Here is a 21,866-nt window from a genome sequence, read left to right as displayed (position 1 = left end):
TCCTGGGAGCTGCTAAGTGCCTGCCAAGCCCAGCTCAGTTGGGTCACTGAGCACTTCCCTCCCCTGGGGAGGCTCTAACACCTGGACAGCAGGAATCAACAGGAGCAGCCACCACAAAAGGGCACGATCTGCGCTCACAAACTGCTCCCAATTTCCATCCCTCGCCCTCCTCGGGTGGGAGATGAACACACAGCATGGAAAGACAAGGTCACTTTTTGAGCCAAAAACATCAGCTCTGGTGTGTGCCCAGCAGATAAAGAAGGAGCAGAAGAGCTCGAGGGGTGAAGCTTGTAGCTGAGAGTGCTCCTGAGCCTGGGCCACGCAGAAGCTCCCAGGACAGGCTGCAGGCGCCCTCTCCACAGCCACACTCCTACCCAGAACATCTGCACAGGCTGCTGGGCCACTGCCATGCTCTGGAAATATAAATAGGTGTTAAATTCAACTCCATGTTGACAGTGTGACACGTCTCTCAGTAACCACAGCTCCAAAAGGAGCAGCGCTCAGCCACTCCAGCCCGGCAAGGAGGCAGGGCAGGGCAGGGCATGGAGCCAGCTGAGGATGGCCTGCTGCCCAGGCATCTCACTTCCTTTGGAAGCAGCTGTTATTTCCCTGCAGCTCTGCTTCTCCTACTCTCCCTGGACCTTTGTAAGCATCTCCCTCTGGCCATTGCCTGGAGGGCCATTGTGCTTCCCAGCCTGGCCAGGGCTGTGCTCAAGTGCTGGGGCTCCTGTGATTCCAATTTAAGGGACCCCACTTTGCTGGTTTGCCTCATCGCAGCCTGCCCCACTCTCAGATCATTTTTTCAGCTGCCAGTGGAGCAACTGGTGGAAACTCTCTGAGCCATCACAGACTTGCTACTCCTTGAGACACCACCACTTTAGGAGAGGCTCAGGCCAGCCACAGCCCAGCTGTGCAGTCACTCCTCTGCACTCCCAGCTCTGCTGTCCCCAGCACAGACCTCCCGTGTGCTGTGTGACAGGGGCTCACTGGGAGATCTGGAGTGGGGCGCAGAGCACAAGGACAATCCAGACACAGCCACAGCAACCCCCAGCAATGGACACACGGCGTGGGACCCTCACCTTGGTCTGCTGCCAAAGCAGTTGGTGCTGGGAGGTTGGTGCCGGCCCTCCGTGGCCACAGCTGTGCTGCTGGGGTCCCGCCCAGGTGCCTGGGACCCTGCAGGGGGGAAGAACAAGGGCTGAAGAAAAGGACTGAACCACCTACCCTCCCTTCCCTCCCTCCCACCTTCCAGAAAGGAGCCCCAAAAGCACAACAGCCTCATCCCCTGCAGGGCAGACCCCCAGCACCCAAGGACCCCCTGCCTCACACCACACAGCCCAGCACCCCAGGCAGGACACAGGACTCTGCAGAGCTGGCAGTGCCAGGACAGCACTGCATCCACAGCTCCCAGATTGCACAGGTTTTGTCTTCCACCAACAAAGAGAAGGAGCAAGGGAAAGCAGTGCACCAATCCCTGTTCTGTACAGGTTTTGCTCTCCTGGCAACCCTGAGAGATCAGCCACCAGCCCATGACCCCACAGATGCCCTGACACGGGGAGCTCTCGTGAGTGGATCAGCAGACACTGACACCACTTCCCCAGCCCTCACAGCCAGCAGGGAAGGGGCTGATCCAGCGAGGGAAGGGGCTGATCTGTGTGGAAGGCTGGAGGAGGGCTGCAGAAGGGCTGCTCCTCCCAGGCTGCAGGGGAGGCTGCTGGGAGCCTCCTGCACCAGCGGGAGCCCACGGGGCTGGCCCGGGCTGGGCAGGGGCCGCACGGGGGCGGGGGTGGGTGCTGGCCCGGGACACCGGAGCTCGCCCCGCTCCCCGTGCGGGCCGGGCACTCACACTCACACTCACCCTCACCCTCACCCTCACACTCACCCTCGGAGCCGGCACTGCCGTCGGGAACAACGGGAACGCTGCCCAGAGCAACAGCCGGCCCGTCCAGGAACACCGTCAGCTCTCCGCCCGACACAACGCCGCCTTTGTTCTCCGTCTGCAGGTCCAGGGTCAGCTGCCTGTTCTCCACTGCCACAGATGGGACATGCAGAGAGAGACCCCCAGTCACCACCGGGACACCGGCCCAGCCCCGGGCCAGCCTCCCGGGCCTCCCCATCCCCAAAGAACAACGTGCCCACGCCCTCAGGGCCACCAGTGCTGGCCCCACACCTACACACACCTACCAGCACTGCCAGAGGACCCCGGCCAGTGCCACCACCTGCTCCTGCACCAGCCCTCAGGATCCCTTCACCCCTTTAGTGGGGCTGCAGCTGCCCCAGCGGCCCTGGCTGTGACACCCGGACCCCCATCGCTCAGGGCCCGGAGCTGGGGCTGTAGGGCAGATCCCAGCAGGAAAGCCAAGGGATTTCACAGAACCACCAGGTTGGAAGAGACCTTCAAGATCATGAAGTCCAGCCCATGCCCTAACACCTCAACTAAACCATGGTACCAAGTGCCACATCCAATCTTTTTTTAAACACACCCAGGGATGGTGACTCCACCACCTCCCTGGGCAGGCCATTCCAGAACTTTATCACTCTTTCCATAAAAAACTCTTTCCTAATATCCAACCTAAATTTCCCTTGGCACAGCTTAGGACTGTGTCCTCTGGTTCTGTCAGTGCTGCCTGGAGAAAGAGACCAATCCACCTCAGCACAGGCACCTTTCAGGAGCTGTAGAGAGTGATGAGGTCACCTCTGAGTCTCCTTTTCTCCAGGCTGAACCCCCCCCCCAGCTTCCTCAGTGGTTCCTCACAGGATTTGTGTTCCCAGCCCCTCACCAGCCTCACTGCCTCCTCTGGACGCACTCAAGCGTCTCAAAGTCCTTCCCAAACTGAGGGGCTCCTTTAAGATGATACAAGGGGCAAGAGGGGTCCTGCAGGATGGTGAGCATCCCTCCATCCACATCCCTGTGCATCAACTCCACTGAACAAAACCAGCACAGAGGGCTGTCCCCAAACAGGAACACTCTGCTGCAGCACTGGACAGCATTAACAGAAGGTTCTGGAGAGGGTACCATGGGCTGGGAGGCTCCTGGAGACAGCTGCCAGCTCCACTCCCTCCTGTGTGAGCCAGTCTGGCTTCATCAGCTTGGCTCTGCTGGTCCCTGGGGGCAATGGGGGCACAGCACAGCCCTCAGCACCCACCCCATCACAGCAATGCCTGCCAGTGCCAGCCAGACTGAAACACCCATCACAGAAGGCCAGAAAAAATTGGCTGCACCAGCCTGGGACACTAGCCCAGACGCTTCCTGACTCATTTGCTCAAATAATATTTTTATTATACACGGATTGCTCATGACACAATGGCACCATTTTTTAGCAACCTGCTTTGTCCCAGTGTGACGCGGGGATGGGGTGCGGCTCAGCCAGCAGGAGCAGGATGGGAGCACACCCCCAGAGAGCCCTTGGCCCACCTCTAGCTGCGAGCTGTCCCACGCTGGGACTTGACCAAGGCCCCCCAGAATGCAGTGACCCAGGGTCTGCAGTGACCCAGGGTCTGCAGTGAACACAGGGCTGTGGGACAGGTGGCACCTGTGGATCTGAAGGAAGTCTCCAGTTTTTAGTGCCAAGAAGGCAGGTGTCTCCTGCACAACAGGGGCACACGCTCACAGGGGCACAGCTCTGTCACTGATCACCATCATGCAACAAGGGATCCTGCTGAGCCTGTCTTCCCCTCTGCCTCACGGAGCTGCACTCCGCTTGCTTCCTTGGGAAACCGACCTCACAGACAGTTTTAAGAGCCCGAGACAGAAGATGCTACTGAGAACGGCCAAAAACCAGAACAAATCCAGACCCTGTTTCCCCCCTGGCTCCTCCAAGCCGTAGGAATCCACATTTTCTCCAGGGTCCCTCCATCCCCCTCCGCGCGCGCTGCGCTCCGGGGCCGCACAAGCGCTCATTGTGCGGGCGCCCGGCTGAGGCGCAAAGACGAGGTGTCTCCAAGTGGAGGATGTGAACATGAACCTCCCAGCCGGCTTCCTTCTCCCCCCCTCCACCCCCTCCAGCTTTTTTAAAGAAAATAAACACTGGCAGAACCTTCCCCTCCCTGTCCCCGTGCAGCGTGCGGGACGCACAAAGGGACATTGCTGCTGCTCCGACGGCAGGTCCCCCGGAGGGCCCGGCACAAAGGCTGCCTCTGTCCCGCCGGCTGCCAGAATGTCAGAGGGATTATTATTATTTTGGGAGGGGGTCGGGGGGTGATTTGGTCCTGAATAAGGTCTCAGTTCAGCTACTTCCAGTGCCCTGCACGCAGCATCAGAGCTCCCATTTAGCAGAGGTGAGCTGGAATTCCCACCCAGCCCATTAAGCGGATTTACGGTTCCACGAAACGAGGCTGCTCCCAGCCGGCGTGATAACAGCCCCGGGCTGAGCCCCAGCCCTGAGACCCCCAGGAACCACACGTGTCTGACCCCAGGGAGCTGCCACACGGGATGGGCAGCTCCTCTGGAAGACCCTGTGTGAGGTGGCTCCATCTCCACAGCTGCATCCCAGAAGCTTTTCAGACAGACAGCCAAAATGAGCTTCCCAGTGTCTCAGCTTCCCAAACCTAGTGCCAAGCTCTTTGCCCAGTCCCACTGGATGCAAAGGCCAGTCAGGTCCCATTCCAACAGCTCCATGTGATCGTCCAGGTTTTGTCTGGGATGAATCAAAGCTCCCTGGTGCTGAGCAGGTGAAAACTGGCTCAACCTTTGTGCATTCCCACAAGGAATGACTCCATGCCATGGCTACAGTCCCTCCAGGAACAAGCAAGGGGCAAGTTAAACCTTCTACGGACATTTCCAAACCAAGAAGGAACGCAGAGTTTAGGGGAAGGGATAATCTTTAGTGTCCCATGAAAGTCTCCCCTTTGGGAGAAGCTCTGCCTTTGCTGCTGATCCAACCTCAATCACCAGCAGCTTAGAGACAACTGTGTCCCACTCCATTTATCTGCCAGGGATAACCAGGAGGGCCTCAGGTCTCTGTATCTTTCCCCTAAAAGGTGACATGGGATGGGCACTCTCCAACCCCCCTAGTGACCTCCTGGCTGGATGACCAGTTTTGTGGGATTACATCCTGGCCATGGCAGAGCCAGCTCACGGAGCTGCTGGGACATGCAGCACAGCACAGCACAGCTCCTTTGGCATCACAGCCACTATGGGTGGAGCTGCAGCTTTCCAGAGGCTGGGAATTGCTGCTGGTGTCCTGGAGGATCCCAGGAGGCTACAGTTCCAGCCACTCTGCCTGGAGCACCGCAGCAGGGATCCCTAAAGCCCTGGCACGTGGTGCCACTCAGCACACAGCGGGACCAGCACAACCAGCAGGCCCAGTAGGGGCTCCCACACCGCCTGGGATGCGGGGCTGGCCGGGGCCAGCAGCTCCTGGAGCCCGGGAACAAAGAGGAGCCTCTGTTCAGGGGCTGGGGGCGTGCCACGGCAAACGAGCTGTTTTATGGGAGCCCTGGGAGCAGCTCGGCTCCTGGAAGGCTCCAGCCCGTGCTGGTGCCTGAGCCGGCCCTGACCCACCTCCCCACCAATCCCCGGCAAGGCCAGAGGGGCTGCGGGCCAGCGGAGGGGCCCCGCAGGAAGCGCGGCCGGAGCCCCGGCTGTCCTGCCACAGCCAGGCTGCCACTGCAGAGCCTCTCACAGCAGCTCAGGCCTCATCGCTGAGCTCTTCTTCCATGCTCCAGCCCTCAGAGCTGGGACTTTTCCCCCTGCAGTGGGGCACACCTGGCAAGAGGGCTGACAGCAGCATCCTGGCACACACTGCCACAGGTGTCACCAGCAGTGAGGACACTGTCCTGCCCACCGAGGAGAGCCACAGGAACCAACCCAGGGCCACAGCTACACTCACAAATCAGCACCTTTCATAACGCCTCACCAAAACCATAACAAACCCAACTAAGAGGGGCTGCTGCCCGGCAGGGGCTCACTCTTGGCTGAGCACCTCTCAGGATGGGAGAGGAGGGCCAGGCCCCTCCAGTGGCAGGGGCACATGCATTTCACTGCCCTTCACATCAAGTGCTGACTCAGGATGGCTTGAAATCCCAGATGCCTTCTGCCTGACCCAGCCCCTTCCTCAGGCTGGCAGGCAGAGGGAACACACTCCCCTATTCCCAGGACGACAGCAGCCCCTGAGGAAAGGATCTCCCAGGTCCCCATGGGACCTCTCCCAGCAGCCTCTGGCCCTCTCAGACCTGCAGCAAAGCCTGAAGACTCAACATGAGCCTGCAGAGAAGAGGAGGGAGCAGATGCCTGCCCACACAAGGAGGGCAGACAGGAGCAGAGGGGCAGCACCTTCCCAGGCAGGGCAGGGCAGGCTCTGCAGCTTTAAGAGTCCTTCCTCCCTCCCAGCCCGCAGTGTCAAGGAAAAATCTGACACGTTTTTTCTGGGGGATGTTAACAGACAAGCTAGAACAGCCAGTTGCCTTTTCCATTCATTTTCCACACAGCCTCCCGGGATGGCTGGGAATGAAAGAGCCAATTGTGCCCCCGTGGCGGCGCAGGTAGGGCAGGAACCGCGGCGGCTCCGGGAGCCCAGCACGGCCCCTGCACACCTCGGGAAATAACGGCTGCAGGGGAGGCTGCCCAGGGGCAGGTCCCACAGCTGTGGGGCTGGCTGGCTGCTACACCCCAACAGAGCCAGCCCGAGGCACTCGTCCAGGTCCCCACAGGCCTTGTGAGAAGACAGCAGTAGCAGCACAGGTCCCATGTGTCCCTCACTGCCACAGCACCCGGTGCCATGGTGGCACGGCAGGGACACCGGTGTGGTTGCAGAGCTGGCGGCACCAGGGGAAGCAGCTCAGCCCAGCCCCCAGCACTGGGGAGGGTCTGAAGCAGCCCCGAGTCCCTCGGGGCGCAGAAGGCCCCTCTCCCGCTCAATACCAGGTCTGTGTCTCACCAGCTTTCCTTGGAAGAGACAGAGCCAGCCTTTTCCCCCCGCGCCGCCCCGGCCCTGAATGGCCGCCTTTATGTGGGAGCTGCTGTCACGAGCCACGCTCTGGCAACCGCAAACGGTGGCGGAGAGCAGAGGGGTTTGTGTTCCCAGCCCACCGAGGTGCCCGCACTGACGCAGGTACGGCTGCGGCACGCCCGGCCCGGGGCACACAATGGCACCTTGTTCTCTGCCAGGGAGCACAGCCACCACGGCCACCACTGCCTCAAGCCCTGCTCCCTGCCCTGCTCCCTGCCCTGTCCCCTGCCCCTGCTCTGTGCCCTGCCCCAGGCCATACTCACGTTTGCCACCGCCCTTGAGCAGGCTGCCGAGGCTGATGGAGGCGGCACCCAGCAGCTCGTTCCTCAGCGTGTGGCAGATCCAAACCTTCAGCTCCAAGTGGCTCTGAGCCGTGACATTCCTGCAGAGAGGGAAAGGGGCTGTCAGCACGGCTTGCTCCGTGCTCAGGGAGCAGGCAGTGCCACAGGCAAGGAGCAGAGGAAGGTGGGCAAGGACATGGGGCAGTGGGAGACCCCCCTCTCACCACTCTCCCACCGCCCTCCCAGCCTGGCTGTCTCTGGCAGTGTCCCCATGCAAGGGGCAAAGCTCTGACACCTGAGTGTCCCCAGCCTGTGGCACAGCAGGGCACACAGCAGGGGCCAGCTCCACAGCAGGGGTCACACAGACTCACAGGGTGAGGATCTCGTTCCACAGCAGCTCCGAGACCCCCATCTGCTTCCCCGTCTTCTTGGTCTCGCTGGGCAGCCCGTCACCGGCCACCTCCACGTAGCAGTTCACGCGTGCTGGGCGGCTCTGGGCCTTGGGCTTCACAGACACAACTGGGCAGGGCAGGCACGGGGTCAGGCCTGCGAGACACCCTGTCCCCTGCCTGTGCCCTGCCCTCATCCCCCAGCCCACCCCTGCCAGCTCGGGGTGCTCACAGCAGAGTGCTGGGAGAGGGGCAGTGGGGAGCAACGCTCCTGGTGGCAGCGATGGCTGGCACCAACCCCTGACCAGGACTGTCCCCAGCTTCACCCCTCCGAGGGTGGCAGGACTGTCACTGTCCCCAGGGACACCTCCCTGCCCCAGGGCACGGGGCAGCACGGGACGGGCAGCCCCAGGCCGGCAGTGCCCGCGGAGGGGCAGCGCGGGATGCGGCTCCGAGGGGACGCGGCTCCGGGCGCCGGGAGCCATCTCGCGGCCGCGGGAGCACCAGCGCGGCCCCGCAGCCACGTCCCCAGCCCAGGGCACACAGGGCCGTCCCCAGCCCCTGCTCCTCCCGAGTGCTGTGTGTGCCAGCCCGGGGCGCAGGCAGAGCACGCACATTCCCGGCACGGCAATCCCAGCACGGCGGCAGCAGCACCCACCTTTCACGGACAGCGGGGACTTCTCGCAGGGCGGCCCGGCCCTGGCCCTGCTGGAGCTGGCAGCGGCCATGGCATCACCCCCAGCTGCAAGCAGAGAGAGGAGACACCTCAGCCCCACTGCCAGGGCACCCAGGGAGCCCAGACACAGCCCGGTGCTGCTGCAAGTGCCCGGCACGGCAGCGACACGGGGAAAGGGCTGGGCGAGCCCCGGGACACACGGGCTGGGCTCCCTCTCCTGATGAGCCCCCTGCATCAAAGGCAACTGGGAGAGCAACCCCTGCACAGCAGCACCACGGGCTGAGCTGGGCACTGCCACCTCCAGACACCCCTCTGGGCACCTGAGCCCCTGACCCACAGGCCAGTGCTGCTAGGGGACAGAGCAGCCACCAAAGCCTTGCCCCGGGGGACACTGGCTCACCACACATCACCAACAAGATGGCAAAGACATGGCAGTAGCACCAGCTGCAGAGGGAGCTCTGGTCACAGCATGGGGACCACAAACCTGAAGGGCAGCCCTGGTTTCACTATGGTACCAAATCCCACAGGATCACTGAGGCTGGGAAAGGCCTCCAAGACCATCGTGTCACCCCCTGAATGAGAAGGACACAGTGTGACACCAGGGAGGGTGGCAGGACACATGGCCCGGGCCGGTGCCCAAAGCAATGACCACAGAGCAGAGGGATGAGGTCACACATCCCACAGGAGCACAAGACACGGTCACACATCCCACAGGAGCACAAGACACCCTGGGCCTGCCCCAGCCTCTTCCCACCATTCCCAGGAGCTGCAGAGCACGGGGGCCAAGCTCACAGCCCGGCCCAGAACTGCCTGGCCAGGCCACTGCCAACCCCCCCCTTCCCAACCAGGGGAAGCACAAAAACAGGGCAGCAGCTCCAGCCCCTCTCCCTGTGCAGGAGCCTCTCCCCTGCCCTCTCCCACATCCTCCTTGCACCGTACCGAGCTCCATCCCACGGCAGATTCCCTGAGAAATCCCCTGTGCCAGGGTCTCTGCTCTCTGTGCCAGCCCAGCAAACCTGCCTGGCACCCAGGGCCTGCCTGTGCCCCCACAGCCCCCAGCTCTGCCTGCTGGGCACTGCCCGAGCACCGTCCTGGCTCCATCCAGCAGCAGCCAGGGCTCCCGGGCACAGGCCAGTCTGCTGCCCTCACCCCGAGGGCTCACTCAGTGTCACACGCTCACTGTGACACACTCACTGTCACACACTCGCTGCCACCCCAACTATCCCGGCCCACGGGTCACCCCGGCCTCCCCTGAGGCCATCAGATACCCCCGGTCCTCACATCCCCACCCCACACCACACGGATTCCACGGGGGCCGTGCCCCTCCTGTGCCAGCCCGTGCCCAGCCCTGGCTGGGCTGTTTCCATCCTTCCTCCTTCACATCCCAACTCTCTTCCTTCCCTGTTCCCTCTTTTCCTGGCTCCACACCATTTCTCTGTCACTCGTCTGACAGCCCCGGTCACGCCAACAAACGCCTCTGGCCCCAGAAACCCCTGGGTGCCCGGTGCCGCTCCCCGGGCACAGCTTCCCCGCCCGCACACCCCACAGCCCTCAGCCCAGCGGGGCCGTGACACACGGCAGGACCCTCTTGGCCAGACCGAGGCCTCCCTTCCTCCCCCGGCTTCCCGTTTCCGACAGCCCAGCCCGGCCCGGCCTCCCGGAACACCGGCGGGGCCGCCGCCCCGGCAGCGAGCACCGAACCCGCCCCCGGGACCGCCCGGTCCGGCCCCGCAGCCCCGCACAGACCAGGCCCGGGCACTGCAGGCACCGCGCACAGGAAGCGGCGGCCAAGGGCACCCCCGCGGCCCCACCGTCCCGGGCCGCTACCGGCACCGGCTGAGCAGCTCCGGCGGCCGAAGCGCCCCACCAGGCCGTGTCCGGCGGACGGACGGGAGCACCCCGGGCTGGGCCGGGAAGCGACGCCGAGCCGAGCCGAGCCGAGCCGAGCCGAGCCGAGCCGAGCCGAGCCGAGCCGAGCCCAGCCCGTCCCGTCCCGTCCCGTCCCGTCCCGTTACCGGCGGCCGCTCCGCTCCCGCTCCCCGGCTCCAGCTCCCGCCGTCATGTGACCCCGGCCCGTCACGTGATCGCGCCAGCAGGAAGCGCTCCCGGGGCCCGGCGCCGCTCCCGGCGTGCTCCGACTGAACTACAACTCCCGGCGTGACCCGCGCCCGGACCACAACTCCCGGTGTGCTTCCCGCGGCGCTTCGACGGCGTCCGGGGTGGGCCATGGGGCACGCAGACATGGCGCGTGTTCCGCACGTCGTGGCCGACACGGGCGCGTTCCTGAGCGCGGCCCCGCTGCAGGTACCGGGGGAACACCGGGGAGACACCGGAGGGACGGGGGGGGGGGGGGGGTCAAGGGCTTACGGGCCGGTGTGACGGCGCTGCCCGCAGGACATCGCAGACGTGCTGTACACCGTGCCCGAGGTGCTGGCCGAGATCCGCGACCGGCCCGCGCGCCGCCGCCTCGCCGCGCTGCCCTGCGAGCTGCGGGTCCGCCGCCCGCGCCCCGAGCTGCTGCGCCTCGGTGAGTGCCGGGCCGGCCCCGCCACCGGCTCCTTCCCCCGCCGGAGCGGCCCCGCCCGGCTCGGCCTGGTCCGGCCCGGCCCGACGGCGCCGCTGCTCCCCCCGCAGTGACCGAGTTCTCCAAGAAGACCGGGGACTACCCGAGCCTCTCAGCCGCCGACCTGCAGGTGCTCGCCCTTACGTGCCAGCTCCAGGCCGAGATCGACGGCCCCGGCTGTGTCCGCTGGGAGCCGCAGGACAAGGTAGGATGGGCACGGGGCCCCGGTTCCAGCGGCCCGGACGCGGGTCCCGGTGCCAGCGGCCCCGCCGACGGCCCATGCTGCCCCCCAGGTGCGGCTCAGCTCCACCCCGCGGCACCCCGAGGCCCCCCTGCACCTCGCCGGCTTCCACCTGCCCGCCAAGGTAAGGCACGGCCGGAGGGGAGGGGGCTGCGGCCCGCGGAGCCCCGGCTGAGGGCTGCCCGTGCCGTGCCCCGGCCGAGGGGCTGAGCGGTGCCCGTGCCGTGCCCCCAGCACAAGCCCGCGGGGAAGGGCCCACACCAGCCCAGCCCCGGCCCGGCCCCGGCAGAGAGCGACGAGTTCGGATCCTTCCTGTACTGGCGGCCACCCCTGCCCAGCATCGAGGAGGAGCTGCGGGAGCTGCTGGTGAGAATCCTCTGGAGGCTTCTCCCTGCCCTTGCTCTGCCGTTTCTGGCCAGCCGTTCAGTGCCACCCTGAGCATCTCCTTCCCACCATGGCCCAGGCCATCACCAGCAGCCCCGAGCCCCCCGAGCAGCACCGGAGCTCTGCAGACGGGGCCAGCGCTGGCGAGGAGGAGGAGGAGGAGGAGGAGGAGAGTGATGACGAAGGCTGGATAACTCCCAGCAACCTGAAGGAGGCCCAGCAGGACATGGGGCACTTTGACACTGCTCCCGTGGGTGTCCAGGTCGGCTGTGTCACCACGGACTTTGCCATGCAGGTGGGTGCTGGGCTGCAGCCGGGCTCAGGCTCTGGGACAGCTCCGTGTGTCAGAGCAGCAGGGTCTCAGTCCCAGAGGCCTCCCAAAGCCTGTAGGGCTCTGAGTGCCCCAGCTGCAGGTCCCAGCTGCAGGGTGCCGCTGTGTCCCTGCTCTTGCAGAACGTGCTGCTGCAGATGGGTCTCCACGTGCTGGCTGTGAACGGGATGCTGATCCGCCGGGCCCGCAGCTACATCCTGCGCTGCCACGGCTGCTTCAGGTGCTGGGGCTGGGGCTGAGCCCGGGCTGAGCCCGCGTTCCATGGCCCCAGGAGCTCTGAACCCCCGTCCCACCCTCGCAGGACCACCTCGGACATGACCAAGGTGTTCTGCCCCCACTGTGGTAACAAGACCCTCAAGAAGGTGGCAGTGAGTGTCAGCGAGGACGGGAGTCTCCACATGCATTTCTCCCGCAACCCCAAGGTGCTGAACCCCCGGGGGCTCAGGGTGAGTACCTGGACAGAATCCCAGACTCACTGAGGTGGGAAAAGACCATCAAGGTCATAGAATCCAACCTGGTGAGAATCCTCTGGAGGCTTCTTCCTGCCCTTGCTCTGCCATTTCTGGCTGGCCATCCTCACCTTGTCAGCCAGCCCAGAGCACTGAGTGCGTGTCCAGTTAATTCCTTGCACGCCTCCCGGGATGGGGACTCCACCACCTCCCTGGGCAGCTCCTTCCCACCTTTAACAACCCTTTCTGTGAAGAAATGCTTCCATTGGGATCCCTGGGATGGGAGCCCAGCCTGTGGCTGGCAGGCTGGAGGGAATTTAGGCAAACCGAGAACATTGTCCAGATGTTACGCTTGGACCCCAGGGCTTTCGGGCGTCCCTGCTCAGCTCTCCATGGGGTCTGTGCTCACCGGGTCCCTGGGAGCCGGGGCTGATCCCTTGTCCCCGCAGTACCCGCTGCCAGCGCCGCAGGGCGGCAAGCACGCCAACAACCCGCACCTGGTGGAGGACCAGCGCTTCCCGCAGCAGCGCCTGTCCCGCAAGGCCCGGCAGAAAACCAACGTGTTCGACCCCGACTACCTGGCCGGGGCGTCCCCGTTCGCCGAGAACGACGTGCACAGCCGGGCCGCGCACCTGCAGCTGCGCGACGCCGCCCTGGGCGCCGGCCGCCGCCGCCTCAACCCCAACGCCGTCACCAAGAAGTTCGTCAAGAGGAGGTGAGGACAGGACAGGCCCCGCCCGCAGGACTCACCTGCCCAGGTGTGCTGGGGACTCTGCCGGGGTGAGGCCTCTCCCGGCACCTGGGCACAGGCCGGGCCATCCTGTCCCCACTGCGCGGTGCCCAGAGAGCCACCGTGACCAGAGCGATGGTGACGGAGTTTGGGGGACCCTGGCACGGGGGAGGGCGGGGTGGCTTCCCTGGGCACCCCTGGGCAGGGGCTGTGTCACCCAATAAACACCAAACCACAAAGCCCTGTGACTCAGTCCCAGTTCTGTGGCTGCCTGTGCCAGGGGGAGCCTTTCCCTGAGCCTCGAGGAAGGAGGAGGCTGGGGCAGAGGGAGGGAGGATTTCTTGGATCATTTGCCCCACGGGGTAATGAGGTCCAGAAGAACAAAGCCCAGGGCAGGGAGTTGTGTCCCACTGTGACTCCGGGTGATGCCCAGGGCTGAAGGGGGAGACTCTGGGGTAAAGCTTTGTGGATAAATCTGCTGAAATCTTTCACAGTTGACTGTTGGGCCCAGCTCTTGCTGCAATTTCTCCTTAACCCTGCTGAAATTGTTCAAAGTAAGGAAATAGCTGATAGCAGCTGTGGCCCCTGGTCCTGGGGAGGTCACAGGCTGCAGAGTGGGAGCAGCAAAGGGGAACACTCCCGGGCCTCCCCAGCCCCAGGGCACTTTGAGTGTGCCAAAGCTGCAGATAAAGGGCATTGGGGAAGCACCCACACCGCCTGATGAGGACGTGGTAACTTCCAGCTTTGGACTCCTGGCCTCACCTCCTGGGGCAGCCTCTGCCTCTCCCCCAGGGGTTCCTGGGGTCCCACACCACCGAGTCAGTGTGATTCTTCCCCAGGACCTTTTCCTGCAGCAGCTGCAGCACCCTGGGCACAGCTCTGGAGATGCCCTTGGTAAAACCATCACAAGACTTTACAGTGTAAAATGAAAACTTTTCATTGTTTATTCTCGACTGCAGCTGTTTACAGAAATATAGTTGCGAGTATACAAATGTCCCAATAGAAGCAAAATATTTTTTTTTTTTAATATTCAACAAGTTATCACAGGAGAGCTAAAAACATAGATGCAAATAAAATATCCCCTCATAGACAAACTGAAAACACCGGGAATCAGTGCTTGGAAAACCCACCTACGAAAGCCATATACACAAACTGCACGAAGGAGTATCTGGTGCTACTTTCACATTGCAGGACACAGAAGAGGCAGCTCAGCGGTCAAGGGTGCACCCAGAACATCTGGCAGGCAGGGGAGAGCCCAGCCGAGGTGCAGGGACAGAGACAGAGGTTGGAGCTCTGCTCTGAAGGGGTTGGAGCTTAACTCAGCATCAGCTCAGGTGGAAATAATTCAAGTTGCCTCCTTTTATCCAGAATAAAAAAGCTCCAGGAATGCTGCAGGCTGCTAAGGGTACTGGATTGGGATCCCAGTTCTGCAAGACCCAAAGAGCCACTTCCAAACAGGAACCTCCCCCTGGACACGTTATCCCACGGGCAGCTCCAGGGCCAAAACAAAGCCAAGGCCATTTCCCTGTCAGTGACCACAGGAGCCCTCCCTAATCCCAGGCCTGGAGCTGGAATGTGTCACAGAGGGCAGCTGGGACCTTGGACCCTGAACAGAGGGGTCAGTGAGCAGGGAATCCCTGGGTTCCCTGCCCTGTCCCTACACAGTGAATGTCACCGGGCAATTTAATGAAGTGTAACAGCAAAAATGACAGATCCCTGGAAAAGGCAGAGTTCAGCTCTGCAAACTCCAAGAGAACAAAGGAGGACACTGGCTCTCAGTGTGGTGGAGGTGATTTAAGAAGGCCTGTACCAGGATAACACTGATCCACTCAGGACAAATTCCAGTGGAACACAGATTTGGAATTGAAAGTCATGTTGGACACAATACACATTATTGAATGTATGACCTGATTTAAAGGCTGGAGCTGTGTCAGGGGAGGTTTAGGTTGGATATCAGGAGAGGTTCTTCCCCCAGAGGGTGCTGGGCACGGCCCCGAGGCTGCCAGAGCTCCAGGAGAGTTTGGACAATGCTCTCAGGGAGGCCCAGGGTGGGATTATTCAGGTGTCTGTGCAGGCCTGGGGTTGGACTGAAGATCCCTTTGGGGTCCTTCCAGCTCAGGATATTCTATGCTTCTATGATTCTTAGGGTTTAATTCCTCACACAACCTGCAAGAAAGAAATCAGCACAAGTTGTGGCAGGTTCCCCATGGACAGAATTCAAGGGGAGCTTCACTGGCTTTCAAGGAGTTCTCTAGATTTTGATTGTTGCACTGATGAATCAGTTAAAAAAAAATCAGTTTACAGACTCCTGCCCTCATGAGAATAAAGAGAAATGTCAGAGGAGTTTCCCCTCCTGACCCAGCAGAAGCAGGGACCTTGTGCTACACCATAACATCCCACACGTGGGCTGGTGCCAGCCCGGTCCTGGGCGGCACAGCCACCACCCAGCCCTGTCTGCAGCAGCTGCTGCCACCCTGGCGATGGAAACGGCTCTGGAGGGGAAGGCCAGGGATGCTCAGGGCTGCAGGAAGCCCATCCTCAGCTCTATCCTGAACCACATCTGCAAGGATGAACTAAAAGATACAAAACCACAGAAGTGGCCACAGCTGCTTGCAAGCCACAGGTCCCAGCAAGGCTCCCAAGCAGAGCAAGTTCTGTATCCATGTCACCAACAGGACCACACGTCCAGGACCGAGAGGTGGAGACGGCTACTCATGAGTTACTACAAAAACCTCCTACTGAGGAAAAGGAGTATTATTTCATGTTTATAAAAATGTAAATATAACAGTATTCTAACGCTGTGTCTACTATTATTTATATATAATAATCTGACTCCTCTATATACATATATATAATCCTAGAATATACAGGCAGTGCATATGTACATCCCTATACAGACGGGGAGAGGAAAAGCCTCTCCTCCTGTGCGCCCTCCTGCACTCTAGAGAATTCCACAAGTTCCCTTTGGCAGGAGTTCACCCCCTGCTGCATTTTTCCTTGTTTCTAACACGTTTACCCCATTCCCAACGCTGACCCTCGGTGCTGTGGCACCACAGCTGGTCTGGGCAGGAACACAAAGTGCTCACAGGCTGCCACAAAAGACTAAACCAGCCCAAAATAAAGCAAAGCCCCTGAACAAAGACAGCATCCCACTGCTGTTTGCTTTTAGCTTCTACAGAATGGAGCTGCCCCGAGCCCCCTGAACACAAAACCCCCCAAAACCATAAAATTCCATTTTGCACTAATGAGCAGTCACCAGTGACCAGAATTTCCTGTTCTTGCCTTCCACCTGCAGCTCAGAGCATGCCAAGCAATTCCCTCTCCTCTCTCCTGCTCCCCTCACTCAGATCCACGCCTGTGCTCCCTCTGCTCTCCCACAATGGCCCTGGAAAAGGAACCCAACAGTTTGCCAAGCAGAGGCACGACAAAACAGGAATAAAAATCCATTCAGACATATTTTCCTTTCAGAAATGAGATTCTAAATCAAAATATCAATGGAAACTTTAAAAAATAAAGTTCAGCTTATGCAAGTGAGAGGAATGTCCACTGACACAGCTGCCCAGTAAAAACCTGCCGAGGTTATGTTTAACTGCTCATGCCTTGTTTTATCTCAAAACTACATGGAAGCAGCCACCCTGCCAGTGATTAGAAGAAATCATCATCACTGATCATGGAGGGGACACCCACTTCAGAACAGCCAGCCTGGAATTATTTCTTGAACTAGATTTGTGCTAAAGTAAGAGCGAAGCGTTTGGCTTGCTGCAAGCCCAGGCAGTGAGGAGGACAATTAATACCAAAGCAGCAACTGTTAATTGAGCACAAAGCACCAGTGACTCCGTGCCAGAGGAGATGTTCAGCTCAAACCGTGCACCAGGTGTTGGCTCCGTGGTGTCTGGGTGGGCTCTGGGCACACCCAGGGTAAAAGCTGAGGGGATGTGGGGGGGGTTGGCAGCTCCATCTCCCTCAAGCCTCACCTGTGCCCACAAATGGGTGCTCTGGGACCCCCAGGGATGCTGGACTGACAGCCTGGTGCCCCAGGATCCTCTCTGTCACCCAAGGGCCCAGACACGATGCCAGCGCTGCGTGTGCTCCTGGAACACAGGGGTCATAGAGGAGCTCTGCTGCCCAACCTCAACTGCTCAGAATTGAATGTTCAGGGCCCTGGGCAGACACAGATGTGGCTCAGGCTGTGCTCCCTGCCATGACATCCTGCAGCCTGACCTTGAGCTCCTCTGGGGCTGGTCCAACCCCTCCGCCCTCAGAGCCGCTGCCGAGCACGCGCCAACCGCTGAGCGACCTCTTCAGTCACACAAATACTTCTTGTAACCAAATCACATGTTCAAAGTGTTGTACATTTAAACATTGACCTAAAATGAACAGGTAACTTTAACACGAGGAAAGGAAGGTGTTTCCAGAGGGAAAACTGGGATAGCACAGCCCTTGGTTGGTTTTTTGTGTATGTTTTTTTCTCTCTTCTCTTCATGAGTGACCTCAAACACGCCCACAATTCAAACATACCCTTCCCTGGAGCTGTGGCAGGCTTGGGATGAGCTTCTCTTCTGGGCACTCATCCTGTTCCATGGAGAATTGGTCCCTGGTGACTTGGCACTGACCAACAAATGGATAGAGCCCTTGGGAACAAGGAGCAAACTGAAGCAGCACGCGAGCGAATCCATCGTTCCTGTCACTCCTTCCGTGTCCGACGGCCCCAGGTGACACCAACAGCTCATCCTGGGACACACATCCTGCAAACACCACCAGTTCCTTTCCCAGTGAGTGCCTATGGACTTCCACGGCTCTCTGGACGTTGTTGGGTCCATTGTTCTCAGCCTGAGCAGCCCCAGAGAGCACCTGGGCACTGCTGGAGGCTGCTGCTTTCGTCTTGTGAACCATTACAAGATGTTGGTAATGTTTTGTCTTAGCAGGGGAAAAGAAATAAAATACAGAAAGAAGAAGTCTGGGTCGGGGTTAAAGCAGCTCTGGACATGATGCAGCAGGGAATTCTTTCTGTCCTGATTAAAATTTCCAACGTTTGAGCATAATCATAAATTAGGAGTTAAAACACAGAGGCGCTAATAATAAAATATTAAATAGGCAATGAGAGTGGAGAAAAGCTGAATGGCTCATTCTGAGGGAAACCCCAATATTTCATATTTTGTATAATCCTAAATGCCTCTGGGTTTCCTGGCTAGGCTGTGAGTGAGGGACACACCAAATACAGAGCAAAGCTTCTCGTGGCCAGCTGGACCAACACTGCCTGATGGAATGGCGAGAGATGAACACGTTATTTATGTTGCAAAAAGTACTTAAATACTCAATAAAGACATAACAAACCCCACCCCACCCCACTGTTATCAGACGCCACGTTGTGGTAGAACATCAGACAAACTCACAAATTTACCACAAAAATGTGTGGCAAAAAGAATATTTTATATATATGTATATATATAAATTTTTATATTTATGCCAATGTACTCACTCAGTACAAATAGCAAAATAGTTATACCATTTCCTAAATACAAAATATAGCTTTCCAAAAAAATGAAACACACATTAGATATAAACCATCCAAAACTTGAACGATTGAAAACTGTATTCAAAATTAAATGACCCAGAGCAGGTCTCTTTCTGAAAAGTTCCCTTCATATCGGCAAGAAGCCTTACTACTGAAAACGTAATTCAATGCCTCTCAATGAGAGAGAGAAAGAGAGAGACAGAAAGAGAAAGTGAACGTGTGACAGACCAACAAACGGGGAAATCCAGGAAAACCAACAAAAACTCTACACGGCTCAACTACGCACACGAGTTAAGGGGAAAACACACAGTAAACAGACTCGAGGAACTTAAAAAAAACCCATTTACAGACTGTTCCTTTGTTATTTCAAATAACAAAAATGAAGAATGACGTGATACCGGCTACACTCTACCGAGGCGGAACGGGCGCCGCGGGAGCGGCTCGGCTCCGGCGGCAGCGGGAGGAACACGGATCTCAACGAGGCTGTAGTGAGAGATCACACACTGTCTGGAGAGTTGAAGCACCCAAAAAATCCACAAGCCTCACAATACACCTGCATGGTCTGGAGTGGGTTGTTTTTACATTCGGTAACATCAGTCGATGATTTATTCCTTAATTAAACATGACAATCTAGAAACCAGACTCGGGGCTCGGTGGTAGAAAAAGGAAAAATCACTTCAGAACTGCGATGTGCTACAAAGATGCAACAGCTCGGGATGAAGTGACCTTTTAAGAAGGCTTAAAAATGATGCAATTTGCCCCCTACTTGGAGTAAAGCCAAGCTGAAGATTTCCATCAGTCACAGCTGGAAGTGGCGGGTTAAGGGGGATTCCTGCAATTAGAAGGTGGTGGAGAAATTGCTTCCTCTCTCCTTACTCCTTGATTATTTGTCAAAGCTTCTACTGACTAAGCAATTTACTGCCAAGGATGCCTAAAAGCTGTTTCTTTAGCTTTAAAGCCAGTAGGATATTTATGTCTTTTTTTTTTAAAAACAAAATACAAAACTCAGGGAGAGAAAGAAAACCATGGAAAGAATAAAAGGGAGAAGGCAAGTTTGGGAACAGCTCATGAGGCTTCACAGAGCTCCAACCCATCAGTCAGAACGAGAGACACAGAGGAGTCCCTCAGCCACACAGAATGTTCTTTTCAAGCTTAAGGTGTTTTAGAGAAGATTTTAAGATCAGCTGGAAGTTCCCCTTCATTTCTTCATTTTGTAGAGCCACCAAACCCTTGCTCTATGTACAGCTCCACGTAACTCCAGCTTCCACAGATGTGGAAAACCGTTAATCCCATTCTCAGATGGGAACTGGTTATTTACAGCAGCAATTCTCTGCTTGGCGATTACAGTTATCAATACTTTCAATTCATACAGGGTGGGTCTGGCTCTCCCACTCGGTGTCAATGGAGAGATCCCTTCACTGACTGACAGCTGAGTCACGGCTCGGGGCACAGGCAGCTGCTGTTCCTGCTGCACGAGCCTCCCGAGGGAAAAAAGGGATGGGAAGGAGGAATAGCAGGGAAAAAGTAAACGTGGTAACATGGATTACCTTCCAACAACAATAATAACTGACCAGATATGCTTTAAATTCCAAGAGCCCCCACTGTAATGAGGTTCATGAACCTGGTAACAGCCCAACCCCACGCCCCAGTAACACAAAGCATAACTCCTCAGCATTATTGGCACTGTGGAGCCCAAACTCCATGGTCATGGCCTCAGGTCTGCCACTGGCCACACGTGTGCTCTTAAAGAGGCCACTTTTCCACAGAAGCAATTGGTTCCACGCAGCCTAATCCAGAGTTGGAAGGTCTGAGAGGATCTGGGAAATCGTCGCTTTTTTTTCTCCACGGAATTTCTGTGTGAGAAAACAAGCAGAGAAGTCAGGCATAACTAACCACAGTCCCCTCCTCCTTCTGTGCAGTGACTTCATCCTCAGGGTGTTCCTCAGAACTGGGGGCGAGGAGCAAGAGAAGCTCTGGAGAGATTCCAAACTCCACATACAAACCCCTTTAGATTAGGGAATGATGTGCATCACTTCAGTGAAAACTCAGGGGGGATGTGGGACAAGACCACCCCAAGTTACCACAATCAACACTGGACTCCAGAGTCCTCCTGGCTCTTGGTGCTCATTTGTAGTCAAAGGCTCTTCCCCCCTCTGAAAAAGGCACCTTCTAAAAGCAGAATGTCTCCTAGCAACAGCTGATGCTGTTTCTAACACAGCCTCAGCATGTGGCACACTCAAGAGCTGCCACATTCCACCAAAACTTGTTTTCACATTATGTTATTGTAACCCCCGGGAAGAGTTCAGAACAGTTCAAAAACAGTTCAAACTTGAGGTGTCATTTACTCAGTAAGTCTCAAGTTTTTTAACCACAGTCATGTTTCATAAGGTTCTGACCTGCCAAGCTGCCAGTGATCCACTCTCCTCCCTAACAAAGTACCCGACTCTCACAGCAGATGACAAAACGTAGGAAAAATTAACAAGACACAGTCTCAAGTGTTTCATACAACTTCTGACCTCTGACTGGTTTTAATAACTTCAATCTGGTATTACAGTCCTAATTCAGCCTCACTGGTGCTTTAGCTGACCTCTTAAAGCACGGTCACACACTGCAAGGTGTAAATGCACCCAACAAAGCCCCTGCTTGGCAGCAGAGAACCCAGCGACCCAAACTCACCGCTTGCCTCGTTAAAAGGAGCCAGCCATGTTGTTGCCCTGGTTCTGCAAGGACACGAGCAGATCGTCGATCTTCTCCATGTTCTGGTTGGTGGCCATGGCGGGGGGCAGCGGGGGGGTCTCGGGCAGCGGCTGGGACAGGAGGGTGGGCACGGGGGGCTGCGCCTCGCCCTGCGCCTGCCCGGGCTGCCCCATGGCCATCAGCTCCTCCGGCAGCGCCGCCGGCCCGGGGGGCAGCAGCTGCCCGCAGTCTGGGGACACAGCGACACGTCAGTGCCCTGGCACGGGCCAGGAGCTCCCACTGCAAAGCCACGGCCCCCCACCACCACCAGCTGTGCACCCACCCTGCAGAGCTGCTACAACCTGGTGTAAGCAACTCCTGCACCTCTCACTGCTGGGGCTCACAGGCACCCACAGACCTCTGCACACAGAGAAAAGCTCTGCATCCCACAGAACCGGTCATGGAGCCTGGGTCCAGAGAGGAGACAAGGAAGAGCGCAGGTTTGTACAGCTAAGTACACTTTAACAGACACTTCTCTGGGCTCTAAACAGCTTCTAAAATCCTTGTTTTCCTTCAGCAATGTGAAGAGAGGCAACAATATTGCGGAAACCAAAAGTAGCAAGAGAAATCTCTCTTAGGAGAGCACAATCGTTCCCTAGATTAGATATTAGTGAGAGATTC

At 58.4% G+C, this 21,866-nt stretch overlaps 3 protein-coding genes across 8 annotated transcripts in view; 1 reads left to right on the top strand and 2 right to left on the bottom strand.

The window, feature by feature from the left end:
* Window positions 1-10,368, bottom strand: part of WWP2 (WW domain containing E3 ubiquitin protein ligase 2) — a 31,329-nt gene extending 20,961 nt beyond the window's left edge. Inside the window, exons 1-6 of the mRNA XM_036390276.2 lie at window positions 10,312-10,368; window positions 8,279-8,362; window positions 7,603-7,750; window positions 7,214-7,332; window positions 1,883-2,029; window positions 1,080-1,176 (exon numbers count right to left, since the gene is read on the bottom strand). Coding sequence (XP_036246169.1) covers window positions 1,080-1,176; window positions 1,883-2,029; window positions 7,214-7,332; window positions 7,603-7,750; window positions 8,279-8,348 — 581 coding nt within the window. The 5' untranslated portion in view covers window positions 8,349-8,362; window positions 10,312-10,368. The remainder of the gene's footprint in view (window positions 1-1,079; window positions 1,177-1,882; window positions 2,030-7,213; window positions 7,333-7,602; window positions 7,751-8,278; window positions 8,363-10,311) is intronic.
* Window positions 10,369-10,522: 154 nt separating this feature from the next.
* On the top strand, window positions 10,523-15,790 carry NOB1 (NIN1 (RPN12) binding protein 1 homolog). The gene is made up of 9 exons (XM_036390631.2): window positions 10,523-10,600; window positions 10,691-10,823; window positions 10,931-11,064; window positions 11,153-11,224; window positions 11,335-11,466; window positions 11,564-11,779; window positions 11,938-12,035; window positions 12,117-12,261; window positions 12,714-15,790. Exons 1-9 carry the CDS (start codon window positions 10,523-10,525, stop codon window positions 12,981-12,983), a joined length of 1,278 nt encoding a protein of 425 aa, XP_036246524.1. The 3' UTR covers window positions 12,984-15,790.
* NFAT5 (nuclear factor of activated T cells 5) overlaps window positions 13,916-21,866 on the bottom strand; it is a 54,415-nt gene continuing 46,464 nt past the window's right edge. For all 6 annotated transcript variants that reach the window (XM_036390626.2, XM_036390625.2, XM_036390629.1 and 3 more), the window contains 2 exons: window positions 21,186-21,435; window positions 13,916-20,362 (listed from right to left, as the gene is read on the bottom strand). In XM_036390626.2, the coding sequence (XP_036246519.1) occupies window positions 21,197-21,435 (239 nt within the window). In that variant the 3' untranslated portion in view covers window positions 13,916-20,362; window positions 21,186-21,196. The remainder of the gene's footprint in view (window positions 20,363-21,185; window positions 21,436-21,866) is intronic.

This window comes from Molothrus ater, chromosome 12, assembly GCF_012460135.2.
Source record: "Molothrus ater isolate BHLD 08-10-18 breed brown headed cowbird chromosome 12, BPBGC_Mater_1.1, whole genome shotgun sequence".
NCBI classification, from domain to species: Eukaryota; Metazoa; Chordata; class Aves; order Passeriformes; family Icteridae; genus Molothrus; species Molothrus ater.
The sequence above is the reverse complement of the archived record's forward strand: the minus strand, read 5'-3'. Positions and strand labels throughout refer to the sequence as shown.